A 25,237-nucleotide genomic window follows, 5' to 3' on the forward strand; every position below is an offset into this window, starting at 1 on the left:
GAACAGAATCTTCTTTAAATGTTCTGCTATATATCAGGTGTTTTCCTTTCTGTGGGTGGAGAGATTTCTCACCTGAAGGTATAGCAGCAGCAAAGTGTCTAGTTCTCATGGGAAGGCTCGTGGGCTGTCCTGGAGCTAGAAGCACCTTTCTCTGAGTTTTTACTGAGTGTATGCTGGTTAAAATTTGTATCTAGTGAGCAGAAGTTTTGAGCTGTGATCCTGATAAGGGAGTGGCTCGTGGATTGGCCTGTAAAGTCCACACCACCTGTCCAGGGCTCCTGAGGGCTGTGGCACCCAGGTACATGGTGTGTGTGGTCCTAACCCCCGTTAGTACTGAAGTGGAGAGGAGGTTTTGGGGACATGGTGTGCCCCTCTCATGGGCCACAGCGAAGACAGGAGGTGTTCAGACAGGGTCCTCTGAGGGAAGGTGCATGTTGTCCATGGTGCCAACGTCCCCGGAGGAAATGCTCCACGAGCTCTGAGGAGCTCTTTCTTGGATCTCTGTGTGGCTCAAAAGGAAGGAACTTTTTAGTTGCTTTTTTGTTTTATTAATTTTTTTTTCCTATTTACCTTCACAGATGTTAATTATCAGATTTGTGGGGGAAAGTGACATGTCCTTTTCAAACAGAAACCTCTTGAGTTTATTTTGTCAGGGTCACTTCTCAGTTTCGTCTGGCCCTTCAGAGGGGGTATACTTGCCTCACTGCACATCGAGGAGAGACTGGGGTTATGAATGCGTTGGGGCTGCAGTTCCTGGCTCTGGGAGGCTTCATCGGTGGTGCAGGGACTGTCCTTGGTGCTGCCTCCCAGCGCGTGTGTGCTCTGACTGCTGTCTGGAAGCTGCTGCTGCTGCAGATGCCCCGGCGAGAGGCACTGGCCCCCATCCCTGGGAGCAGGGGCAGACCCCAGGCAGAGGTGTGGCTGTGGCTGTGGCTGTGGCTACGAGTTCACAGCTTGACTTCTGAGGTTTAAAGGGCTGTTCAGATAAAAACATCTAGGAAACAAAAATTTAAATGGCAGGATCATGAAGATGGATGTAACTAATGAAAATTGTCACATTATTTAATGCCTTCTCTGTCTCAACAATCTAAAAATGATCCTTTTAATATGAACAAACAATAAGAAAATCATGGCCAGGCACAGTGGCTCACGCCTGTAATCCCAGCACTTTGGGAGGCCGAGGCGGGCAGATCACGAGGTCAGGAAATCCAGACCATCCTCGCTAATGTGGTGAAACCCCGTCTCAGCTAAAAATACAAAAAAATTAGCCAGGCGTGATAGTGGGCACCTGTAGTCCCAGCTACTCGGGAGGCTGAGGCAAGAGAATGGCGTGAACCCAGGAGGCGGAGCTTGCAGTGAGCTGAGATCACACCACTGCACTCCAGCCTGGGCGACAGAGCGAGACTCCGTCTCAAAAAAAAAAAAAAAAAAAAAAAAGATCACTTATCTAAAGTTATGGATGACGTTGAAAAGGACATACATTTAGAGTGGATCACTGGAATTTAATACAAGAAATACTGCAACAGATGATGTACGGAAGTGGCATATTCATGTATCCTGACCACATGGGGGATCTGCCTGCAAACTCATATTCATCCATGCCTCAGAATTTTGAATTATTTTTTATGGAGGCAGGGTCTTGCTCTGTCGTCCAGGCTGGGACACAATGGCGTGATCTCAGCTCACTGAAGCCTCAGCCTCTTGGGCTCAGGCAGTCCTCCCACCTTGGCCTCCTCAGCAGCTGCCTCTGCAGGTGTGTGCCTCTGTGCCTGGCTGATTTTTGCATATTTGTAGAGATGGGGTTTTGCTGTGTTGCCTAGGCTTGTCTTAAACTCCTGAGCTCAAGCTATCTGCCTGCCTTGGCCTCCCGAAGTGCTGAGATTACAGGCTTGTGCCACCATGCCTGGCCTAAATGATGTGCCTTATAATTAACGTAGATCTCTGTGGCAGATGGGGCAATAGCACAGATACATAAAATCTACAAGTAATCCTTAATTTGACTCTGCTCCCATTGAATACTTCTCTAGAGGTTGCTCACAGGAGCAGAAGATAGTAACTTTGAATTTCACTGTAGATGTTTTCTCTGCCTTTGTTGTAAGTGGGGGTGCTAATTAGGAAGAAGTGGCTTTAGAAGATGGCTTTAATTTGTACACTCAGTCTTGGGATTGTCAACCGTCTAGGTTTGAGATGGTAGGATTTACAAGTAAATAAGAGAAGTCAGAATCCAGTAGCTCTCGGGCTATTGGTTTTTACCTCTACCTTATGGAAATGTATTTTGTATGTGTTCTTGGTATCATTGGCTGTATGTTGGATGTAAAATAGATAGCTTTGTTCTTTACAAAGACAAATTTGGAAGTTACCAGATAAACTTGGTACTTTTAAGCTTTTGAACTATAGGAATGACCCCTCCTAGATGGAAGGAATATTTTGCTTTTCTGTTTGCCCTTTGTTTTTATTTCTGAAGACAGTGGGAAGGCAATGCCTGTACCCTTTTCTTTTTGAGACAGAGTTTCGTTCTTGTTGCCCAGGCTGGAGTGCAATGGCACGATCTTGGCTCACCGCAACCTCCGCCTCCTGGATTCAAGCGATTCTCCTGCCTCGGCCTCCTGAGTAGCTGGGATTACAGACACGCGCCACCACACCCGGCTAATTTTGTATTTTTAGTAGAGACGGGTTTTCTCCATGTTGGTCAGGCTGATCTGGAACTCCCAGCCTCAGGTGATCCACCCGCCTCGGCCTCCCAAAGTGTTAGGATTACAGGCATGAGCCACTGTGCCCGGCCTCGTTTCTTTCTAGATTTCAGCTTTCCTTGATTGGCAAACAGTAAGACAACTGCAGCAGCCACAGTTACTATGGACATTCTTGGGAAAATTGTCATTGTCTTTCTGCTTCTGTCTCTTAAAATCATACGTGTTCTCAAGGCATTTAGTTGACTGTAACTGGCCTTTTAATTGAATAGAAGAAAGCTTGGTGATGGGGAACTACAGAATGTCTTCAGGATGCCCTCCTTGTATGAGAATTTCCTGGAAGGCTATGGCCAGCAGAGCACTGCAGACCACGGCAGGGAGCCCTGTAGAATTTGCTGGGAATGCCCTTTTAGCTGGTTTTGTGCTGTGAGTTGCCTGAGACCCCTGTGTTCTCAAGTAGAGTGTGCTCTATAGAGATTACTCGTAACCTGCCCTCAGCAGGTCCTGGGAAGTGCAGGGTGTGCGGGTGACCTGAGAAGAATTTAAGACCGTTGGGGTAGCAAGCCCACGTCTGTGGGGTCAGGCAGGTGAGCTGGACGGAAGGGCATGGGTGCTGGGTCCTCTCAGGACAGCCCCTGCCCAGCTCTGAGCCAGCTTTACCTGATGGGATATAGACCTGGTGTGGCCACATCCTAAATATGTCAAGAGCAGTGGGGAATCTGGGCTTTTGGTGATACCTTCAGACTTTTAGATGTTGACCGTTTAATTCAGAATTTTATCAAATACTGTGCAAGCCAATCCAAACACCTGTGAGGAAGCTGGGACCTAGAGACTTAGGGTTGCTTTCAGGGAAGCCTCCCTGGAGTTTAGGACATGGCTGGGCACGTGCCTCTCAGAACAGCGATTTTCCCAGCAAACTTTTTCACAGCCTCGTCTTCTCTTTTTTTTAATTGAGTCACTTTTAAGAATAAATTGCTATTATTTATTTGTTGGTTGGCCTATGTGGAGTGTCTTATGAAGGGGGGGATCCAGAGAATAGAACTAAGCCTCTTACTATCTGTTTACTTTGATTCTGTCAACAACTTCATGAGGGTGAGTAGAGCCTGTGCTGCCTTAGTGCTGGGGAAATAATCCTCACAAGGTTCTCTCTGGCTGAAAAATACACCAGGATTTTCTCTTTTAAATAAGAGTCTTTTCCTTCTGTTGCTTGTTGCATGACACATCATCCTGGAAAAGTGGGCACGTGGTGGTGATGTGTTGGAGAATCAGTACTTGGTCGTTCTCTGCTCCATAATCAAATTTGAGAGGCTTTTTTTTTTTCCAGGTGAAGGGAAAATCTTAAAAAGTTATAATACATTTCACAAAGTTTTGAAAATTATACTAGAGAAGAACTGATTAATAGTTATCTCCAGATAATTTCTGGAAAGGTAGTTGGGGAATGAATGCAAGTCATTTATGTAGCAAATAATTTGTTCTTTGTTTTCTGCATAAATGGGCTGCTTTGTTGTGGTCTTTTGGTGTGTCCCTCTGTGCTGCCCTAGTTTTAAAGTCTAGTGTGTAGTGTGGGTGTGTGGTATCAGGCGCTCTCAGCTCTCTTTTTCTGTGTGCATGCCCTTTGCAGACATCGGGCTGGGGAGTGACTCCGTGTGTGCCCGGCCCTCGTCTCACCGCATAAAGTCTTTTGACTCCCTTGGATCACAGCCTTTGCACACTCGGACTTCAAAACTGTTCCAGGGCCAGTATCGGAGTTTGGTAAGTTTGAGAGATTTTGTTACTTTTATGTTTGGGAAGGATATGAGTGTGTATGGATATATCTGGGAAGATACGTATGCCTCCATTAATGGTGTTAAACAGGGTGAAGGTAGCTGGACTTTACCTCCGTTGCGCCTGTAATCTGGTTTGGCATTTGCTCATTACCAGATGATCCAGATATTATGCTTAATGATTGCTTTTGAGAAACGCATTTGTTTTTAGGTTGTGTTGCAAGACTCATGGCTCGACATCTGGATGCTGCTTTAGAAAAACACACCCCGTGTCACTTGCGTGGCATGATCAGCTATGCACATGCACAGAAATATAATAAGAAATATGGATGGAAAAGCACTCAGCTCTGTAAAGAAGAGATGGTTAAAACTGAAGAATCTGGCTTTTCTTCTCTTCGTGAAAGCATGGCTTAGTGTGCTTTACTAAGTCAGGATTTAGTTTACAGGGGAGGGAATCCCTTAGAATGACTGATTGGGACGTGGAGAAAGAAACTTAGATGATCGAACAGTTGTCGTGGAGAGCGAAAAAATACTCGTTTAAAAAATGCTCAGGATAGCCGGGCGCGGTGGCTCATGCTTGTAATCCCAGCACTTTGGGAGGCCGAGGCGGGCGGATCACGAGGTCAGGAGATCGAGACCACGGTGAAACCCCGTCTCTACTAAAAATACAAAAAAAAAAAAAAAAAATTAGCCGGGCGTGGTGGCGGGCGCCTGTAGTCCCAGCTACTCGGAGAGGCTGAGGCAGGAGAATGGTGTGAACCCGGGAGGCAGAGCTTGCAGTGAGCCGAGATTGCGCTACTGCACTCCATCCTGGGCGACAGAGCGAGACTCCATCTCAAAAAAAAAAAAAAAAAAAAAAAAAAAGCGCTCAGGATAGAGGCTGTGAGTAAAGCCCATGGAATGTAATAGTGAAGTTGAAAATGAGAAACTCAAGCAGGGTTAAAGCAGGGCTGCCTGGAGAGTGTTGGGGCAGAGCCAGGGCTGCCACTCTGCAGTCCTGCACCCTTCTCTGAACTGCAGCTGGCGGGCAGTGACTTTGATTGGCTGCTGGGGGTTACCACTGCTTTTCTCGCGACAGTACATTACTTCATTAGAAACGTAGTGATCTTGTAATATGACTCTAGAGAGAACCCTATTCTAGAGTCATGAAGGGTCCGTGGATTTTCCTCTGCCTTAGCATGGGAATATTGCTAAGTAAGCTGATGGTGGTCCTCAAGAAATAAAAGTTAACTTAGATAGAGTCGTGTTTTGTAGAGGGAAATAAATTAGAGTGGTTTATGAAGCATGTGTGAAAAACGGAAAGATATGCGAGGAATGTGATTTTTATGTTTCTGAACTTTTTGAACTCAAGCTTGCTATCATTGCTGTGTCTCCTCTTAGAGGACCCCCGAGGGGTCTGACTGCTCCAGGCGTGGTGGGCAGTGGGCTGCGTGGCCTGAGTGCTGCAGTCCTCACAGCGGCCCTGAGAGGCCTGGCTGTTGCTGTTTCCTGCTTCTCAGAGGAGTCTGTACTGGAAGAATTCTGTGGACTACCATTGGGAGCATTAGGATTCCAAGTTAAAGAGAACTAAACAAACCACTGTAAACACACTTGAAATTAGCTCCGTAAAACACATGAGGAAAACATAAGAGAAATCAGCTCGCCTTGGGTAAAGCTGTGATTTGCTGTCTCACCCGTTCACTGGTGGCGATTTTCATCTGATTTTTTTTTTTTCTTTTTGAGTAGAGGACTGGATTACAAATGTATAATTTTAAGTAAAATAAAGTTAAATGTAATGTTGGTAATGTTACTGAGATCATAATAAGTATTGGATTAATTTTTCATTAGCTGCTGAAATTTCATTATACTAGAGATAGACTTGCCCTCTCTGACCTGTGTGAAGTCTTTTTGGGGCTGATGTTTTGATTGGGTGCTAGTGAGCTGCTTTCTCTTTGATGGAATGTGCAAGACCTCTCTCAGCCATGCTAGGTAAGAATGAGTGTTTCTTTACCCTTAGGTTTTTCTGTGTGTAGTTTATCAATAGCACTTTGTGGTAGTTTTCTTGGATTAAAAATTAAGAACTTACCTTGAAACAAGAATGGCCTAACATTCCTTTGAAGCTGGGCGGTGGATGCATGGAGGGCCACCTGTCACTCTCTCCTTTTGTGTGCATTTGAACATTTCCATGATAAAAAGTTAAGCTAAAAGGCAACTTGCAATTTCTTGAACGTCAGTTTTGAGATCATGTTGAACCTAAGCTTTGAGATTGCGTAAGACGCTTCCATCCCCCAGGCGAGGATCTGTGTTCCGAGGGGCTGGTGCTGTTTCCGCCCCTTTGCGCTTGTGTTGCTCCTTCATCACCTCCCTCCCTTTCAGTATAGGAATGTGTCCTCCAGCCACCACTGCAGTTGCTGGCTGTTTTTCATCTGTGAAACCGTCAGCCCCCTGCCTCGGGACGGATTTCCTGTCTGGGGATATAGGCAGGCTTGAACAGTTTGATGCTGCGTTTACTGCTTTGCACTGCAGTGGAGGTTTTCACTTGCCTGCAGTGCCTCTCCACTGTTCCAAGGAAAGAACAGTCAGGGGAGAGTTCTTACCCACTTCTAGAGGCTGAACTAAATCGAGCTCTTTATCCAGTTCGGCTCTGTGATGGGCCTCGGTGGTGAAGAATGTGGTAGGCGCCAGCTGGAGATTTAGGTGTGGTTTTTCTCATAGATAAGACATGCGTTCACACTTCACTCTTTGATCGACAGCCGCTGGAATTCCTGGTGTCTGCTGTGCTTTTAGTCTTCAGCTGCTGGCTGCTGATAGGTACAGCCATGAATGCTGAATGCTGTTCTCAGAGCTTGGGGACGGCGTTTGTGAGGTGATTGTCCCCATCATCCTTCATTTCTGGGAGGGGTGACTTGATTTCTTAAAGTGCTGCTTCTGCTTCTGGAAACCAGGGACCTGGACGTCTGGCACAGTCCTGATGCTGACAGGTAACCTTGGCTTTGGACCAGTCACTGAGTGTATTTCCAAGACATGCAAGAAATTATATCCAAATGTATTGTACACATTGTTAAATATTTTCATATACCATATTGTGTCAATTCAAAGACTTCTCTTTTTAAGTCATTTTAACACATCTGGAAGTATGTGTATCTTACAGTTGATGGTATGCCATAATTTAATTGACAGTATTTGGTGGAATATAAAGGCATTGTCTAACTTTTGGCATCTTATATTGCTTGACATGAGGAAACTGAAGCTTAGAGAAGATATTTACCCAAGATCACAGCACTCAGAAATAGTAAAGTTGGAGTAAAAATTGTGTCTCAGTCCTTTGGCAAGCATTTCTCCTTCTGTAAAGGAAATTACAGGTGCTCTTAGAGAGTGGAGGAGAGGGTATTGTTGGTGTGAAGCAGCACTCCAGAGTGTCCTGGTTTTGGATTGTTAGGGTAATTTCAGAACATGGGATACAATATAGTAATCAGGTGATTAATATGCAAGATACTGATGGGTGGTGCTTCGGCTCCAGGCATCAGAAAGAGGCCGTTAAGGAGCATGGTGGGCATAGATGACTGTGCCTGGCCAGGTCATGTGTGCCTGGTTGGGGTCTCTTTTCCCTTTGGGTTAGGGCAGTGGGGGTACTGTCTTCACTCCCCTCCAGTTACTAAATTTTATTGACACGTAACTTGCATAGAAAAACAGTTCCTGTGTTGTGTGCATACAGCGTGATGTATTGCATGATGAAGTTTTATACATGGAACATTCCTGTGTAAGCAGCACCCAGATGAGGAGGCAGAGCATGACCAGCCTCCAACTCCTCGATGGAGCTCGCGTTCCCCAAGGTATCTGCTGTCCTGATGTCTGATGGTAAAGATGAGTTTTATCCATTTTTGTATTTTTTTAGCAATGGGATTCTGTGGCATATCCTTTTTTGTTGTTGTTGTTGTTTGTAACGACTGGCTTGTTTTTCTCAACTGAATGATTTAGATTCCCATAGAGTGTCATGTTGAGTCCAGACAGGTAACAAGCTACAGTTTCAGGAGAGCTTTTTAAAAAAGGGAAAAAACCCCCACAATGATAAAATAGTGATGAAATACATCTCTTCCAGCTTCCTGTAACACTATTGACAGTGAACGGAGCCCTCACTCAGCTGCCGTGATTTTAGGCTGAACGTGGTAGTGTAGAGTGTGTAGTTGGAATATAGCCTTTTCTAGGACACCCTTTTCCAGCCAGTCCCATGCATCTTGCGCTCTGATGGAGCACTTCTTGGCATGTTCTAAGTAACCTGTCTTGAGAGTAATAGGCAGAAAGAAAGAACATTACAGAGTGTAATGACTGCTGAAGAATGGACGTATGTTGCGTTGCGACGTTTCACCTGGATACCTGGATCTGAAACGGCTGCCTGCCCCCTGTACCTTTCCTTGGATTCCCCGCTCTCTTAGACGCCACCCTTTCTGGGGTGTTGCACTGATGAAGTAATGTCAATAGGCGTGCCCCCCTCACCCGTGCCTTGAGTGTAAAGCATGCCTGCATTTGCACACATGACTGTGAGGTGGAACGCCACTGCCTCTTGATCGTACCTCATCTCCCCTCTGCTTCCATTCAGGCCTGTGCTGGCCTGAGCCCTGGTGCTGGCTGGAGCCTCAGGGCTGGCCAAGGGTGACCCCGGGCCCCTGACCTGGGAAGGGGCCTGCTGCGCCTGTGTTGCTTTGCTCACCACAGTTGTGTTCTGGCGTTGGAGCTGATCACCAGGGTGCATGCACTGTGAGCCTGTTTTCCCCAAGGCCAGCGTACCTGGGTGACGCTGGATTACCTGCAGGAGAGCATGGTGGCGATCACAGCAGACAGCTAGGAGTGGAGATGGTGGTTTGCAAAAAGAGAACTTGACATAGCACAGTGAACTCAGGTCACGTTTCACCACACACGAGCAAGGAACATGTGACAGTTTCTGGATGGGATCTTCAGTTGCAGTGGCAGACTTGACCCTGCCCCTTGTTGGTCACAGGGCCCAGAGAGCTTTGTGTCTGCGCTGGTAATTGTTCGCTGGTGCTTTTGTTGCCAAACACTGAAGAGAGGCTTCTTGATTAAATATGAAATATGCATTAAGTATTTCACTTATGAATTTGAATTACTAAATACATATTTATAATTAATACTTAATCTGTAAACACATTTAAATAGATAAGCATTAAATATTTTTGGAATAATATTACAGCTACTCCTTATTGAGGATCTGTTGTGACCTCTTTGCTTTGATGCTTTACCTTTTAAAAATGTTTTTTTCAGTGATTTATACATGCAGTTAAAGTCAGGTGATTCTCTGAGACCTGCTATTAGGAAAAAACAGTAGGGACGGCCACTTTTAATTTTTTTCCACTAGTTCTTTTTTTGTTTTGATTTTTATGGTACATAGTTCATCTATATTTATATGGGGTACATGAGCTGTCTTGATACAGACATACAATGCATAGTAATCATATCAGAGTAACTGGGAGCGTCCATCCCCTCTAGCATCCATGACTTCTGAGTGCTGGTTCTTTAAGGAGTGCTTTCTAATGTGGATAGTTGTTAGTTTGGTGTCCTGCGGGGCTGAGGGGGCCATCTTGCTGGAGGGTTGTATTTGGCTGTCTTGCTCCTCCGTTGGTTCTTTGTAGGTATTTGCCTGTGTCCCTAAATAAAGTGCTGTTTTGTTTTTTTTTTCCTTAATTTGAGGTGATATCAATGTGGACTCCCACAGAGAAAGAGGGGCTGATGCTGTTTTCCTCCCCTGGTCCCTTTACCTGCATAAATGCCTAGGCCTGTCGTCCCCATGGCTGAGTTCCACCGTGGTTTCACTGAGATCGGTGTTCAGGGTAACGTGACGAGGCGAATAATATTCATAGCAGAGCCATGTTGTATTACCTTCCTAATATTTTGTTTTCGAGAATTAGTAATTCTCGTTTCTTTGTTTAGTTTTCTGTGTATGTTTTGCAGATTGCAGATCTAGTCTTTTGCTTATTTCTAAGGGTCTCTTTGACATTCAAACACATAATTTTTTTCTCTTCTCTTCCCGATTAACGCTCTTGGAGCCTGTGCCCTACTTGAATCTCTCTTGGTTGTGAGCCAGGCTGGCCGCACAGCTGCTGCCTCTGAGCCGCCTCCCATTGTCACCTGGGGCACTCCCCCTGACTATGTAGATCTCCTCTGCCTCTTTTCAGTTTTCTTGTTAATTCCCGTTTTGGAGAAGCACATTTTTAACTCCTTCAGAAAGGGGTGCGTGGGAGGTAAATTTTTGAGATCTTGTATATCTGCAGGTGTCTGTTTTATTAATAACTTTTTTGTCTTTAGTTTTCAGAATTTTAATTATGGTATGAGTTGGTTTGAATTTCTTTAGGTTTATACTAGTTGGGGTTCATGCAGGTTCCTGGATTGGTATATTTATGACTTCTGTCAAATTTGGGATATTCTGAGCCATATTTCTTACCCTGCTTTTCAGCTCTGCCCTCTTAGACTCAGCTTCTGAGACTGATACCAGTGTTTGAAGTTCTGTTATTTCCCACAAGTCCCTGGGACTGAGTGTTGCTGGATGGGGGGGTGCTGACTGGCCTGCTAGTGGTAGAGCGGGGGCTGTATGTCAAGAAGTGTGGGTGGTCTCAGGCCTTCCCTGTGGCTGGGTGGAGGGCAGGGAGAAGCCAGTGTGGGCAGATGGAATCACCTGCTGCCACCTGGTGGGGATAGAGGCCTAGACTCTCTGCTGATGTCACTGGTGCTCCCTGGAGCTCTGGACATTCTGTGCAGTCTGTGTGGACACTGTGTTGCAGGTGGGCTGGGCTCGCTTGCCGTTAGTGGTAGGGAAGAGGGGTGGGCTGGGGCTGAGGTCTGCCAGGTGGCCCTTTTCTTGCTCCTGTGCTGGCACGAGCAGGCTTCTCCTGCGGTTGTTAGGCTGTGCCCTTTGGTAGTTCTGCATCTCCAGCCTCTCCAGAGCTCCGTCCAGGGCAGATGGAGATCAAAGAGGCTGCAGCCCCTCTGCCTTCCTCTTTCTACCTTTCAGAAATCTGAAAATATGCACAGTTCCTGAGAAAAATGCAAATTAAAATATGAGGTACTATTTCTTCTTGTCAGTTTCGCAAAAATAGAAACGTTTGGCAATATTGTGTGTTGGTGGAAGTTTGAAATAAGCACTTTTAGATACTATTGGTGGGGATGTTGCTTGGTGTAGTTTGTAGAAACTTTCTTGAGGACAGTTTAGAAAGATGTATTAAAAAGTTAATTGTAATAAATATGTCTTCTGACCAGAATTTAATGTATAGCTTGTTTACAGGTATATTCAAAGATAGACATACAAATATTTTTAATGCAGCCTTGTCTACACAAGGAAAGTACTGTATATGGTATCTGGAAATATACTGGAAATAATCTAAAAATCCACTAATGGAGAGTGGGTTCCATAATGAATGGCATAGTCACACAGCATAACATGAAGTGTTGTGTAAGCACTAGTAAGTAAGTACCGCCAGATAAATGACCATGTTGTCTTAACGTTTGTGACTTGTGGAGAAGTGCGTGTGGTGTGACTGTCTCTGTGTACACGAATGTGTCTGATTAGGCATCACAGTGGCAGACCAGGACCTTTGAATGCTGTGAAGAGGGTGTCCTCTGGGGCTGGAGTGGGTGCTGGTGGTGGTCATGGGGCACTGGAAGGGAGGAAACTGAAATTTCTCTAAATGTTTTTCTACTGTTGGGCAATTATGCTACCTTTGTACTAGTAAAGTATAATCCATTTTATAATGAAGTAGACTGATCTTGGTATAATTTTTCTCCCACTCTTCTTCCCCATTTAGGACATGACCGATAATAGCAACAATCAACTGGTAGTAAGAGCAAAATTTAACTTCCAGCAGACCAATGAGGACGAGCTTTCCTTCTCAAAAGGAGACGTCATCCATGTCACCCGTGTGGAAGAGGGAGGCTGGTGGGAGGGCACACTCAACGGCCGGACCGGCTGGTTCCCTAGCAACTACGTGCGCGAGGTCAAGGCCAGCGGTAAGTGGCCAAGCCTGGGCTGTGTGTGGCTTTTTGCGATGAGCAGAAAGACGTAAATGTACTTGACATAGTGTTTACTCTCCAGCTGGACCTGTGCAAATGACCTGGTCTTAGGGTACAGTTTTTTGTTAGATGTAATAGATTTTCACCTCAGCCCCACGTTGGGGCCCTGGCATCGGGGGGCTCTCTAGTTACTAGCCAGCATTTCCTTTCATCCTGGCATTTTCCAGATGTGAAGAGAAACATCTCGAATCTTTATCGTTGCAGTTTTACTGTGAAAGACTCGATCCTATATTTTTTTTTTTTTTTTTTTAAGAGCTAGTGTCGGGACTTGGAGTTGGCAATCCGCAGGCTGTATTTAATTTTTGTGACTCCGGGTACTTTTGGCAGTGGTGTGCAGTGAAGTAATTTCTGTCATTTTCTTCGTGCTAGTGATAGTATTTTACAAATGCGTTGCTTCCTTGTGTTTTGTAGTTGTTCACATTGTTTCACTGACTTTCCGATTTTGAGGCTTGTGTTCTCATGAAAGAATAGTGATCCTCGGCCCATGGCTATGGCTGCTGGGCTGTCGTGCTTCTTGTGGAAGCGTGTGGGTGGGTGGACAGAGGTGGGGGGTGGGATTTGTTCAGGGAGCAGTCCTGTATGTAACTTTACTTGCATTCTGCCCTGTAGTTGAAAAACACCGTTGTATGCTACAGTTCCTCTGATTCTGCTGGGGAGTGACTTACAGAGAATAGCTGATACACAGGGAGGCGTGGAAAGAACGTGATGTAAAATTATAGCTCTGCTCTAGCGCTTGGGTGACGGAGCCTCAGAGCCACAGGTGTTTCATATGGAAAATGAGGATGGTAGTTCTCCCTTGCGAGGTCTTGTGGGGTTGAATTGTTAAGGTTTGTACTATGTGTATGGAGTCTGGCAGAGTAGGAGCTCAGGGAATGTTAATGGCTGCTATTGTTTTTCTAAGGTAGCAAGAAAAAAAGATTTATAAATGGGAATATGACAATTTTGATGTAGAAATATTTTCTCAGTGACCTCAGAAAACATTATAAGGCAGATGGCAGCCCTCATTTGTCAACTTCCCTGGTGTTGGAATGTTTAGGAACAACACGTGTGTGTTCTTACTGTATGTATACGTATACATATATATAAAGCAGTTTGCCGTTTTTACCAGTTTTAAGTGTGCTGTTCAGTAGCACTAAGCACATTCAGTTTTATAACCATCACCACCGTTCATCTCCAGAACTTTTTCTTCTCAAACTGAATTCCGTTCCCATTAAACAGTCCCCATTCCCCTCCCCAGCCCCTGCCCTCTACCATTCTGCTTTCTGTCTCTGAATTTGATTACTGTTGGTGCTTCATGTAAGTGCAGTCATTTTGTCTTTTGACTGCTTATTTCACTCAGCATAAGGTGCTCGAGGGTTTTCCACGCTGTAGCATATGACAGAGTTACCTTCCTTTGTAAGGCTGAATAATATTTCATTGTATGTATGTACAGCATTATGTGTTGATGGGAACTTGGGTTGCCTTCACCTCTTGGCCATGTGAATAATGATGCTAAGTGCATGGTTGTGTAAGTATTTGAGTCCTTGGTTTTCAGTCCTTTCTGTATATACCCAGAAATGGAATTGCTGGGTCAGATGGTGGTTCTGTGATTAAGTCTTGAGGAACTGCCATGTGGTTTTCCCGAGCGGCTGCACCACGTCACATTCCCACCAGCAGTGCACAAGGTTCTGCTGCTTCTGTGTTCTCGCCAGCTTGTTTTTTTTTTTTTTTTTTTTTTTTAAGTAGTAATAGCCATCCTGTTGGATGTGAAGTTGCTACTGTTTTTTGTAGTTGTTAATAATGATAATTTAAAAGGCAGTATTTTTTTATTATAATAAATCGACTTGGGCAGAATTTTTTTCTGGCTGCTTGTTATGTTCCAGTTAATGTATAAAGTACTTTCCATTTGCAACTTCAGTTCTCCCCATAACCCTTGAAGACAAGTATTGCTGGGATATTAAGAAGGGGGTAGGTTACAAGTACATGACATCTTTTAAAAAAATCTGTCCATGTGTAGAGCTCACTGAGAGCGTGGCGCTGGCACCATGCTGAGGGGTGGAAATGTCGACTTCACAGACATCACTGTTAGGAAATGCAGTTTAGTCTGTGACTCAGTTGGATGCCGCTGGCCTGCATAAGCCTGCCTGGAGACCTAGGGCTAGGGCAGGCCCAGTGCATCCTGTGAGCCCATCTCCTAGCCCAGCCCCACCAGTTGGAGAGATCTTTCTCCTGGGAACCAATGAGAGCAGCCCTGGGCCGAGAGGCCTGAGATGGTGCCAGTGGACTTTCCAGGAGGACACTTGAGCCAGGGCAGAGGAAGGAGGACCTCGTTGCTCACCTTTGCCAGGGAGAGTTGAGGTTACAGAACTGCTAAGTGGGACGCACCTCTGGAGTAGGGACAGATGCTTGTTCCAGCTGGTCTTTCTGACTTTCTTTAATTCTTAAGTGAACTCCTCCTTTAAGTGTGAATCCTGGACTGACTCTCAACCACCACAGTAAGAGTGCAGGTGAGTGGGGTTTTACTTTTCATGTATTTCTCCTTGTGGATTTTTTAGAAGTAACCCAGAGTAAGGAAATTACACTGAAAAGATGGGGCTTGTGGATCTCAAAATCCTCTCCAGTTGGAAGTGATTTTCAGACACATTTGAATGTCGTCAGTGTCATCTGCCGTGGGAATTTGTCTTGCAGCATGCTATTACCCCTGATAGCCTGCAGGAAGGCATCGTGAGTCCCCGCTTTTGAGTGGATTGTGGGCCCTTGAGCTGGCAGCAGCAGAGGACGCCCTCCAAAGGACCAGCAGGGCGTGTATAGAAACACGGCTCTCGTGAGGAACAGTGCTCTCACTTTGTTCTACCCGAAGCCACTACTCATGCCTTAGGCGTGTCTGAGCGTGTGTGCGTGCCCGGTTTCAATGTATGTGCGTGTATGTGGTGTGTTGCCATCAAGGAGCTCTTTGCAGGGGCCACACAGAATCCATAGGTGTATCAGGGTGCTTTAGAGGGACAGAACTAATAGTATTCTCCTATTAGTTATATATATAGATATAGATATAGGTATCAAGGGGACTTTATTAAGGGGAGTTTATTATATATACATGTTATATATATAAAGGGGAGTTTTATATATATATGTAAAGGGGATATATATATATATATATATATATATATATATATATATATATATGGATTTAAGTATTAACTTACATGATCACAAGGTTCCACAATAAGGGAATGTATATGTATACTACATATATCTACATATACATATATACATATACATCCCCCTATTGTGGGACCTTGTGATCATGTAAGTTAATACTTAATTCCCTCTCTTTCATATATACAACTTCCATATATATATATATATATATATATATATATATATCCCCTTTATATATAACATGTATATATAATAAACTCCCCTTAATAAACCCCTTGATATCTCTATCTGTCTGTATATATACAGCTAATAAGAGAATACTATTAGTTCTATCCCTCTAAAGAACCCTAATACACCTGTGGATTCATATATGTATGTATATGTGTACATGTACATATATGGGTATATGAATACAAGGTCCCACAATAGGCCATCTGCAGGCTGAGGAGCAAGGAGAGCCAGTCTGAGTCTCAAAACTGAAGAAGTTGGAGGCTGATGTTTGAGGGCAGGAAGCATCCAGCATGGGAGAAAGATGTAGGCTGGGAGGCTAGGTCAGTCTCGCCTTTTCACATTTTTCTGCCTGCTTTATATTTGCTGGAAGCTGATTAGGTGGTGCCCAGCAGCTCAAGGGTGGGTCTGCCTTTCCCAGTTCACTGACTCAAACGTGAATCTCCTTTGGCAACATCCTCACAGACACACCCAGGATTAATACTTTGTGTCCTTCAATCCAATCAAGTTGGCACTGAGTATTAACCATCACAATAGGTTTTGTGCCAAATGGAGACCTAAGTAGCTTTGGAAAATTTCCCTTTTTTTCCTGTTTATTTTTTAAAATTCAAGAAATGTCATTTTTGAGCATACTAGTGATGCATTTGCTAAACTTTATCTGATGGTTGAACCAAGGGAATAACCTTCTGTCCCTGTTGTTCTCTAATTACCTGAGCATATTGTATGGAAAGTCATGCTAGTTTTAGTTTATTTATTTTTAATTTTATTTTACTATTTTATTTTGAGATGGAGTTTCACTCTTGTTGCCCGGGCTAGAGTGCAGTGGCGCTCACTGCAACCTTTGCCTCCTGGGTTCAAGCGATTCTCCTGTCTCAGCCTCCCGAGTAGCTGGGATTACAGGCACGCACCACCATGCCTGGCTAATTTTTGTTTTTTTAGTAGAGATAGGGTTTTACCATGTTGGCAGGCTGGTCTTGAACTTCTGACCCTCAAGTGATCCACCCGCCTCAGCCTCCCAAAGTGCTGGGATTACAGGCGTGAGCCACCACTCCCAACCCAGTCTGATTTTAACCGTGGGCATTTGAGGCAAGTGTGAAACCACATTTTTGTATCGTGTTACTCTAGAGCAGTTAAGAATAAAACTCTAGGATCACAATTACATTTCAGTACAGCAGACTTCCCTCTCACCTCTGGCTTTGCTTAATGTGGTTAAAATTACTTGCAGTCAACCATGGTTCGAAATAGGTGAGAACAATACAGTAAGATATCTTGAGAGAAGAGACCACATTCACATAACTTTAGTTATAGTATATTATAATTGTTCTGTTTCATTATTAGTTGTTAATCCATTATTGTACCTAATTTCCAGATTAAACACACATAGGTATGTATAGATAGGAAAACATAGTATATATAGGTTTGGTATGTATACAGAGATATAGCTGCAGTTTCAGACATGCAGTGGGCAGTCTTGACGGTACCTCCGTGGATAAGGGTGGGCGGCTAGATTGCATTTTTTCCAGTAGTTTACGTGGCTTTCTGATTTTGGAATTAGGTTTCCTTTTTTGAAGAGTGTGTTAAATGTATTTTGATTTATAGTTAATTAGTGCTTGAGTTTTCTGAAAACAAAATTGTGCCAGGTTCCAAACTTAGAGACTTCTCTGATCATCATGTTAGGATCATTTCTTTATTCATGAAAACACTGACTTCCTTTAAATTGAGGGTTTCTCTTCTGCATTATATTTTAATTTGATGTCCAAATATTTTTACTGAGTAAACAAGAACTGAAGTTTTCCTCTAAATGACATTTTTTTAGGCTGTTTATCTCCAGATAAATTGACCAGATGGTCCAATTCACCTCTCCTGCTTCCCTGGGGAAGTGTAGCCATTGGTGGTTTGCCCTCTTGTGGTCGGAGATAGAATTGTTCTTGTCAAGATTCACCGTTGTGTGTTTGTGTTTTTAACCTGTGGTGTAGGATTTCTTGTTTGAATAGTCCCTCTTTGAAGACAGATAAAATTTTCCAGGATTCTGTAATAATGATCTTTCTAATGCTTGTGTCAAAAGCATCGTATATTATTCCTGAATATGTACAGTCTTATGGAAGGTAAATAATTGTCACTTAGCATTTATTTTCTGTGCACCTTTTTTGGTTAGGTAAAACCCATGGATTTCTATAGCATTTTTTTTTTTTTTTTTGAAACAGAGTCTTGCTCTGTTGCCTAGGCTGGAGTGCACTGGCATGATCTCAGCTCATTGCGACCTCCACCTCCTGGGTTCAAGCGATTCTCCTGTCCCAGCCTCCCAAGTAGCTGGGATTACAGGTGCCCGCCACCACGCCCGGCTAATTTGTGTATTTTTAGTAGAGACAGGGTTTCACCATGTCAGCCAGGCTGGTCTCGAACACCTGACCTTGTCATCTGCCCACCTCAGCCTCCCAAAGTGCTGGGATCACAGGCATGAGCCACCACACCCAGCGTCTATAGTATTTTTTACAGGCTGATACGTATTTGTGTTTTGCACCCACCCACCCACCCTCACTTTTACTCCCTTGCTTCAGAATTTCTAAATTCAAGGGAGAAGGTAAGGAGAGAAGCAGCAAGGTCCATTCTGGAAGCGAGTGGTGATGGTGGTTGCTGTGACTGGATAGAAGTGGAGGCACTCAGCCAGCTGTGAGAACACACCTCGTGCTCTGTGTGCTTCCAACACCAGTTTTCTGTGTGTGCATGTGGACTCAGGCTTTTTTAGATGATTATTTCTAATGTGCTGACTTTAGTAATTCTCCTATTTCTGGACAGCTTATTATCTGTTGTAAAGACATTTCTTTTAAATGCTGTTTTGAGGGCTGGTTAGCTTGAGTTGATGACTAACGATCTGTGTTTGGCAGTGATCTGAGAGCTTAAATGGGACTGTCATTTGCTGATCCACAGGTCTTTACTCTTCACGTTGCCACTTTTTAAGTTGGTCACTTTTAAATATTTTTTACTTATTTTTGAGATAAAGCAACATAACATGCAGCTGAATTTTGGATGTCGTTATTAACTTAGCTGTGGAAGAACAGTGTTTGATGTAACTATAATCTGTGCAGGGAAAAGGACAAAAGTACCACAGAACCTTGCTTTCCTTCATGCCACTGGATGTGAGCTTGTGCTGTAGTCCTTCCTCCGGTGAGGATTGGGTTTGGATGGGACACATGAGGCTGCATTACAGGATGGACCTCCCAGCACTATTATCTCTAGATGTAATTGTTTTTAAACGAGAAGAACATAAATTAGAAGATACGGGCCCCCCCAAGGCAGGTGTAGGGAGTGTATTACAGCATTATGTACAAAGGGGTCTTGGATTAGATGGTTTGGAAATTTTTCCGGCTTGTGAAAGTGAATATTCTCCTAGATTGGCATACCAAGCATGTCCTCACTCAAATGTGGCTGTCTCCCACTGTCGGTGATGATTACACATCTTCCATTTCAGAGGCACGTCCCATAGATCAACTGACTTAGAGTAATTAGGGGTCAGGTTGTTAGTCTTCCAGTATTAGAGCTTCTCTTTTTTAAAAAAGTTTTATTTGCATTTATGCTTAAGTAATTATATTACATGCCACATGCTTGTAGCATGTGATAGCCAGCAGACGGAAGAGCTCATGTGGGAAAGAGCAGAGGCCACCCACTCCCACAGGCCTGATCCAGGGAGAGCCGTTACTCACCTGCTCTCCTCTTCTACGTAGCTGCCTCGCAACTCTTCACAGTATGCAGAGACTTCTGTGCTTTGATTTTAGGGCGTTATCTCACTTTATTGCACTTTGCTTGTTTTTTTTATTTTTTTCCTCTTACAAATGGAAGGCTTGTGGCAAGACTGTTGGTGCCATTTTTCCAGCACCACGTGCCCACTTGTCCCAGTGCTGCATTTGGGTAATTCTTGCACGATTTCACAGCTTTTCATTATTGTATCCATTATGGTGATCTGTGATCAGTGATCTTTGGTGTTACTGTTAGAATTGTTTTGGGGTGCCATGAACCATGCCCATGTAAGATGGCAGACTGAATCGATAAATGCTGTGTGTGTTCTGACTGCTCTACTGACTGGGAATTCCCCATCTTTTTGTTTCCCCAGGCCACTCATTCCCTGAGACACAAAAATACTGAAATTAAACCAATTTATAACCTTACTATGGTCTCTTAAGTGTTCAAGTGAAAGGAAGAGTTGCATGTCTCTCACTTTAAATAAAAAGCTAGAAATGATTAACCTTAGTGAGGAAGGCATGTATAAAGGTGAGACAGGCTGAAAGCTAGGCCTGTTGTGCCAGTCAGTCAAGTTGTGAATACAAAGAAAAAGCTCTTGAAGGAAATTATAAGTGCTACTCCAGTGAACACATGAATGATAAGCAATGAAACCACCTTATTGCTGATATGGAGAAAGTTTGAGTGGTCTGGATAGAAGATCAAACCAGCCACAACATTTCCTTAAGGGCAAAGCCTAATGTCTTCAGTTCTATGAAGACTGAGAGGTGAGGAAGCAGCAGCAGAAGAGTTTGAAGCTAATGGAGGTTAGTGCATGAGGCTGAAGGAAAAAAGCCGTCTCCAGAACATGATGAAAGTGCAGGGTGAAGCAGCACGTGCTGACGGAGAAGCTGCAGCAAGTCATCCAGAAGATCTAGCTGAGATCATCGGTGAAGGTGGCCACACTAACAGGCTGACTCTCTGGTCTGGGGTTAATGTAGCTGGTGACTGAGTTGAAGCCAATTCTCATTTACCATTCCGAAAATCCTAGTACCCTTAAGAATTATGCTCATCCAGCTTTGCCTCTCTGTGCTGTAAGTTAGAACAACAAAGCCTGGACGGTGGCACATCTGCTTGTATCATGGTTTGCTGAATATTTTAAGCCCACTGGAGAGACCTCCCACTCAGAAAAAAAAGATTTCCTTGAGCATGTTACTGCTCATTGACAGTGTGCCTAATCACCCAGGAGCTCTGAGGGAGACATACAGAGAAATTAATGTTGTTTTCATGCTGCTAACACAGCATCCATCCTGCAGCTCATAGGTCAAGGATTAATTTAGATTTTTGGGTCTTAGCATTTAAGGAATACATTTTGTAAGGCCATAAATAGTGATTCCTCTAATGGATCTAGGCAAAGTAATTTGAAAACCTTCTGGAAAGGATTTACCCCTTTAGATGCTGTTAAGAACATTTGTGATTTATGGGAGGAGGTTAAAATATCAACATCGACAGGAGTTTGGAAAACGTTGATTCTAACCCTGTTGGATGACCTTAGGGCCTCAGGACTTCAGTTTAGGAAGGAACTACCTGTGTGGTGGGAACAGCAGAGAACTAGAATTGGAAGTGGAGCCTGGAGATGTGACTGAACTGCAGCAGTCTAATGAGAAAACTTGAGTGGATGAGGAGTTGCTCCTTTTGGCTGGGCAAAGAAAGTGGTTTCTTGAAATAGAATCTACCCCTGCTGAAGTGCCATGAACATTGTTGAAATAACAAAAGATTTAGACTGTTGCAAAAAGTTAGTTGATAAAGTGGTAGCAGGGTTTGAGAGGATTGACTGTTAATTTTGTAAGAAGTTGTATGTGTGTAAGATGCTATCAAACAGCATCTCACGCTCCAGAGAAATCTTTCATGAAAGGAAGAATCAATTGATATTGGCACACTTCATTGTTGTCTTGTTTCAAGAAGTGTCCATAGCCACCACAGCCTTCTGCAGCCGCTGATCAGTCAGCCGCCATCCATATCGAGGCAAGACCCTCTACACAGAGACTACAGCTTGCTGAAGGCTCAGATGACTGTTAGCATTTTTTTAGAAACATTTATTTTTTTTAACTAAGGAATGTACTTTTTTTAAGACAGTGCAATTGCAAACTTAATAGACTACAGTATAGTGTAAACATAGCTTTTATATGCAGTAGGAAACAAATTTGTGTGACTCACTGTATTGCCATGGTCTGAAACCAAGCCCTCAGCAACTTCAGGATCTGCCTGTGTACCCTGTTTGACTTACCTTCTTCCTCCTACTTTTCTTCTAGGTTTGTTCTTTGTGATTAATTGGTTCTTCTGTTGGTCTCCTGTTGGTGTGCTAAACGAGATGCTTTAGTCTTATTTGTATTTCGGTGACGTTTGGCAGATACCTCCTGATGCCCCATTTTGTTCGTGAAGATTCACCTTGACCCTTTTCTCTATCCTCCCACATTCTGCCTTTACTCAGCTGTATCTTTCTGTTGCATTGTCAAGGTTGTTCGCAATTACACCAGTTACACTTGGCTCTAAAGCCACACCCAGCATCCATTCCACAGATACTTACTTTGGTGAACACTGTTGTGGAAACTGAGAAACACAGCAGTGGGAAAACCAAGAGTGTCTTCCCAGAAGTGATGAAGCACATCTGAGGCGTCCTGCACGGCACACGAGGTAAGCGTGAAGGTCTGTGCTCTCTGCTCTCTACTGGCATCCAAAAAAGAGGAGGGGGCGCGTTTATAGAATGAAAGAGACTTTAGAGGCACAACAGCCAGATGCGCTGTGCAGACTTTATTTGGTTCCTGATTCAAATAAGCTGACTTCAGAAAGCCATTGTTTTGACACACAGGAAGATCTGAATATAGACTAGGCATTAGATACTATTTAAAAATTATTAATGTCAGGTATGATAATGGTCTGAGGTTGGGGTTTTGAGTTTAAAGAAGAAAAGCTCCCTTTACTAACACTGAAGTTTTGGTGAGTGGAGATGACCTCATCTCTGAGACTTGCTGATAGTGCTTCTAGCAGAGAACAAGGCGGGAGCGGATGAGGCAGGCTCGATGCTGAGGACTGCTAACACTGTTAGGAGTATATACATGTTCATTCTCTTGTATGTTTATGTATATTTTTAAGTTTTTATCTTAAAGTCTGGGAAAAAGTAATGGCACAATTACAACATTTTCGGACAAAGATCAAGAGTATTAGCAGATTATCCCTTGAACAACTAGGAGGATGTCACCTGACAGGAGGGTGCATGTGGTTCAGGAAAGCGGCAGGCAGACACTGCTGAGCACGGGCAGACGCACACAGGCACTGACTCTGTGAACTCTGAGTGCGTGAGTAACAGCCAGCAAACCACGCACAGCGCCCCAGTGCAGAAGGTCGGAAGAGGACGTGGGACTTCGGAGTTTTTCAGGGCCATGTCTGCTCTGGTGGTTGAAGCCAGCAGTGATGATTAACTCTGGACTTTGCTGGGTTGGTGACACATCACAAATGAAAGCGTAACCACTGAAACAGAGGGAAGCAGCTGGATGGCTTTCAGTCAAGTGGAAGAGGCAAGTGAGGACTCACAGAGAAGCGTGTTCTTAAAAAAGGCAGAAACTCCCAGCCCTGTGCTGATGGAGCTGCCTCAGAACGGGGAGGGCATTGCACCTGGCTGTCCGGACCTGGCCCTCGCCCAGCTGTGCAGCGTTCCTGTGTGTCTCGGTGGACTCTGGTTTTGCTCGGGGCTGGCTGTGCTTCCTCAGCCCAAGGAATCCAGAGCTCTTCAGTTCTGGAAAGGATCTTCTCAAGGACTACTTCCAGCTCGCTCCCTGATTTTTCTCCTGAATATCTCACTAGATGTCTTATTTTGCCCTCTGTTTTAATCCGCGTGTTTTAATCTACTTTGCGTATCTGTTTGTTTCACTGTGCTGTATTATCCATTCCTCTGCCTGTCAGTTCATTAATTCCCTCTTCACAGTGATACTAACCTGTTCGTGGAGATTTCCATTTTAGTGACCGTATTTGTAGAAGTTTTGCTGCCGCTTCAGATGTTTTTAATCTTCATGGCGCCTTTTTTATTCATCGTGGTTGATCCTAATTGCGTATCTCTTCTGTCATTTTAAACAACAGATTACATTACATCTTGATTTTCCTCTTATTTCTACTTTGGGGAACCTGGTCCCTTTATACGCCACATCTGCTCACACCCTCCTGGCAGCTCAGTACCTTTTGTGGCTGATACTGTTTAATGGTGGGCTTATTCCTGATGGTGGGTTCCTGTGTACCCTGGGTTGGGGAAATATTTCTACAGAGAGGAGTAACATTTGCTTCTTAGGGGTTCCCGGAGACTTTTTTGTCCCAGGTGGGTACTGGTAGTCCTGCAAGAGGAGAGCATAGGTTGGAGTGGTCCTGCTACGCAGGTGCGGGCTCTGCGTTTTGGTTTCTTCTAGGCTGTGCCCCCATCTGTGAGCAGCCTGCACAGTTCCTTGTTGTTTCTGTGGACCAGTGCACAGAAGCTTCCAGACATCTTCGCATCAGCTGTGAGGGTTACTGAGGGATCCAGTTTTATTTGCTTGGGTTGGAGCAGGTCTGTTTTCTTCCTGCACTGGGTGTAGCCCCAGCTGCTGGAGCCTGGAGGCAGGTCTGTCTCCCCTCCTCTAGTGAGAGGGTTTCCTCTTTGCTTTTGGCATGTCATCCCCTCTTTTTCTTTTACACGTCTATATTTAAATTTTCTTGTTTTCAGCATTTTTCGAGTTTATTTTAAGAAAGGGAAGACTTGCTGCCCCAGTCAGCCCCTGGAAAGGTAGCACTAAGCTACATTCTCTTGGTTCCCCACACCTCAATACCAGTGAATTTTATTAATTTTTAGCTACCAGATGGGCCCCAAAATGCTGCTTTTCTTAGGATAGTAGGGCAGTTGAGTGTTTTCTAATCTGTTTCCTGGCTGTGTGCTTTTCCGTCTGTTATGAATGGCCGTAATTTAGCCTCTCACATTAATTTCAGTGCTGTTTTTTGGTAGAAGCTACTAGAAGGCTTCCTAGGCTGCCCGGGAGTTACCTGTGCCCCTGCTGCCCCACGCCCCTCCTGTTGATGGCGCGTTTCTTCTGGCGTGACTGCCCCAGGAGCCTGGACAGTGGTGGGGCGAGCAAGGAGCCTGGCATTGGAAGCCAGGAGTGGCCTGGCTGGGGTCTGGCAGCCAGGGGCTTCGTGTGTCTCCTGCAGGGTCTCCTGACAGCAAACCTGCCTTGGGCATTTGTGGAAATTACGCTTCCTAATGGGAAGCAAGGGCACGTTGTGGGTGGCACACCTCAGCGGTGCCCTCTTGTGTTTTGGAGAACGTGATCTTGAGACCTTCCATTCAGCAGCTAGCAGAATTGGGAGCTCTTTTTGTCTAAGGGAGAAAAGGCAACCTGCCTGGACTTCATCTGATTTGTCTGGGTTTCTTCTGCCTGCTTTTTATTTTTATGTAATGTTAGTAACCTGAAGCTTTTTCTTCCGAAAACTTTTTTCTTATAGTTCTTACAGTAAATTAATTGAATTTTATTAACTGTAGTGTTGAGTTGTGAGGTGTGTCTTAAGTTTAAAATAACAGAGCTGGCAAAATCATTACTTTTAAAATAATGCAGATTCAGGGTCACTGTTAGGAAG

At 44.2% G+C, this 25,237-nt stretch overlaps 1 protein-coding gene across 15 annotated transcripts in view; it reads left to right on the plus strand.

Annotated features, from left to right (window-relative positions):
- ARHGEF7 (Rho guanine nucleotide exchange factor 7) overlaps positions 1–25,237 on the plus strand; it is a 190,833-nt gene that overhangs the window by 91,645 nt on the left and 73,951 nt on the right. For 14 of the 15 annotated variants that reach the window (XM_032151319.2, XM_058438074.1, XM_032151317.2 and 11 more), the window contains 2 exons: positions 4,309–4,439; positions 12,241–12,442. In XM_032151319.2, coding sequence (XP_032007210.1) covers positions 4,309–4,439; positions 12,241–12,442 — 333 coding nt within the window. The remainder of the gene's footprint in view (positions 1–4,308; positions 4,440–12,240; positions 12,443–25,237) is intronic. The other variant, XM_058438076.1, reaches the window with a different exon arrangement.

Source organism: Hylobates moloch, unplaced genomic scaffold (assembly GCF_009828535.3).
Source record: "Hylobates moloch isolate HMO894 unplaced genomic scaffold, HMol_V3 SCAFFOLD_4, whole genome shotgun sequence".
In the NCBI taxonomy this organism is placed as follows: domain Eukaryota; kingdom Metazoa; phylum Chordata; class Mammalia; order Primates; family Hylobatidae; genus Hylobates; species Hylobates moloch.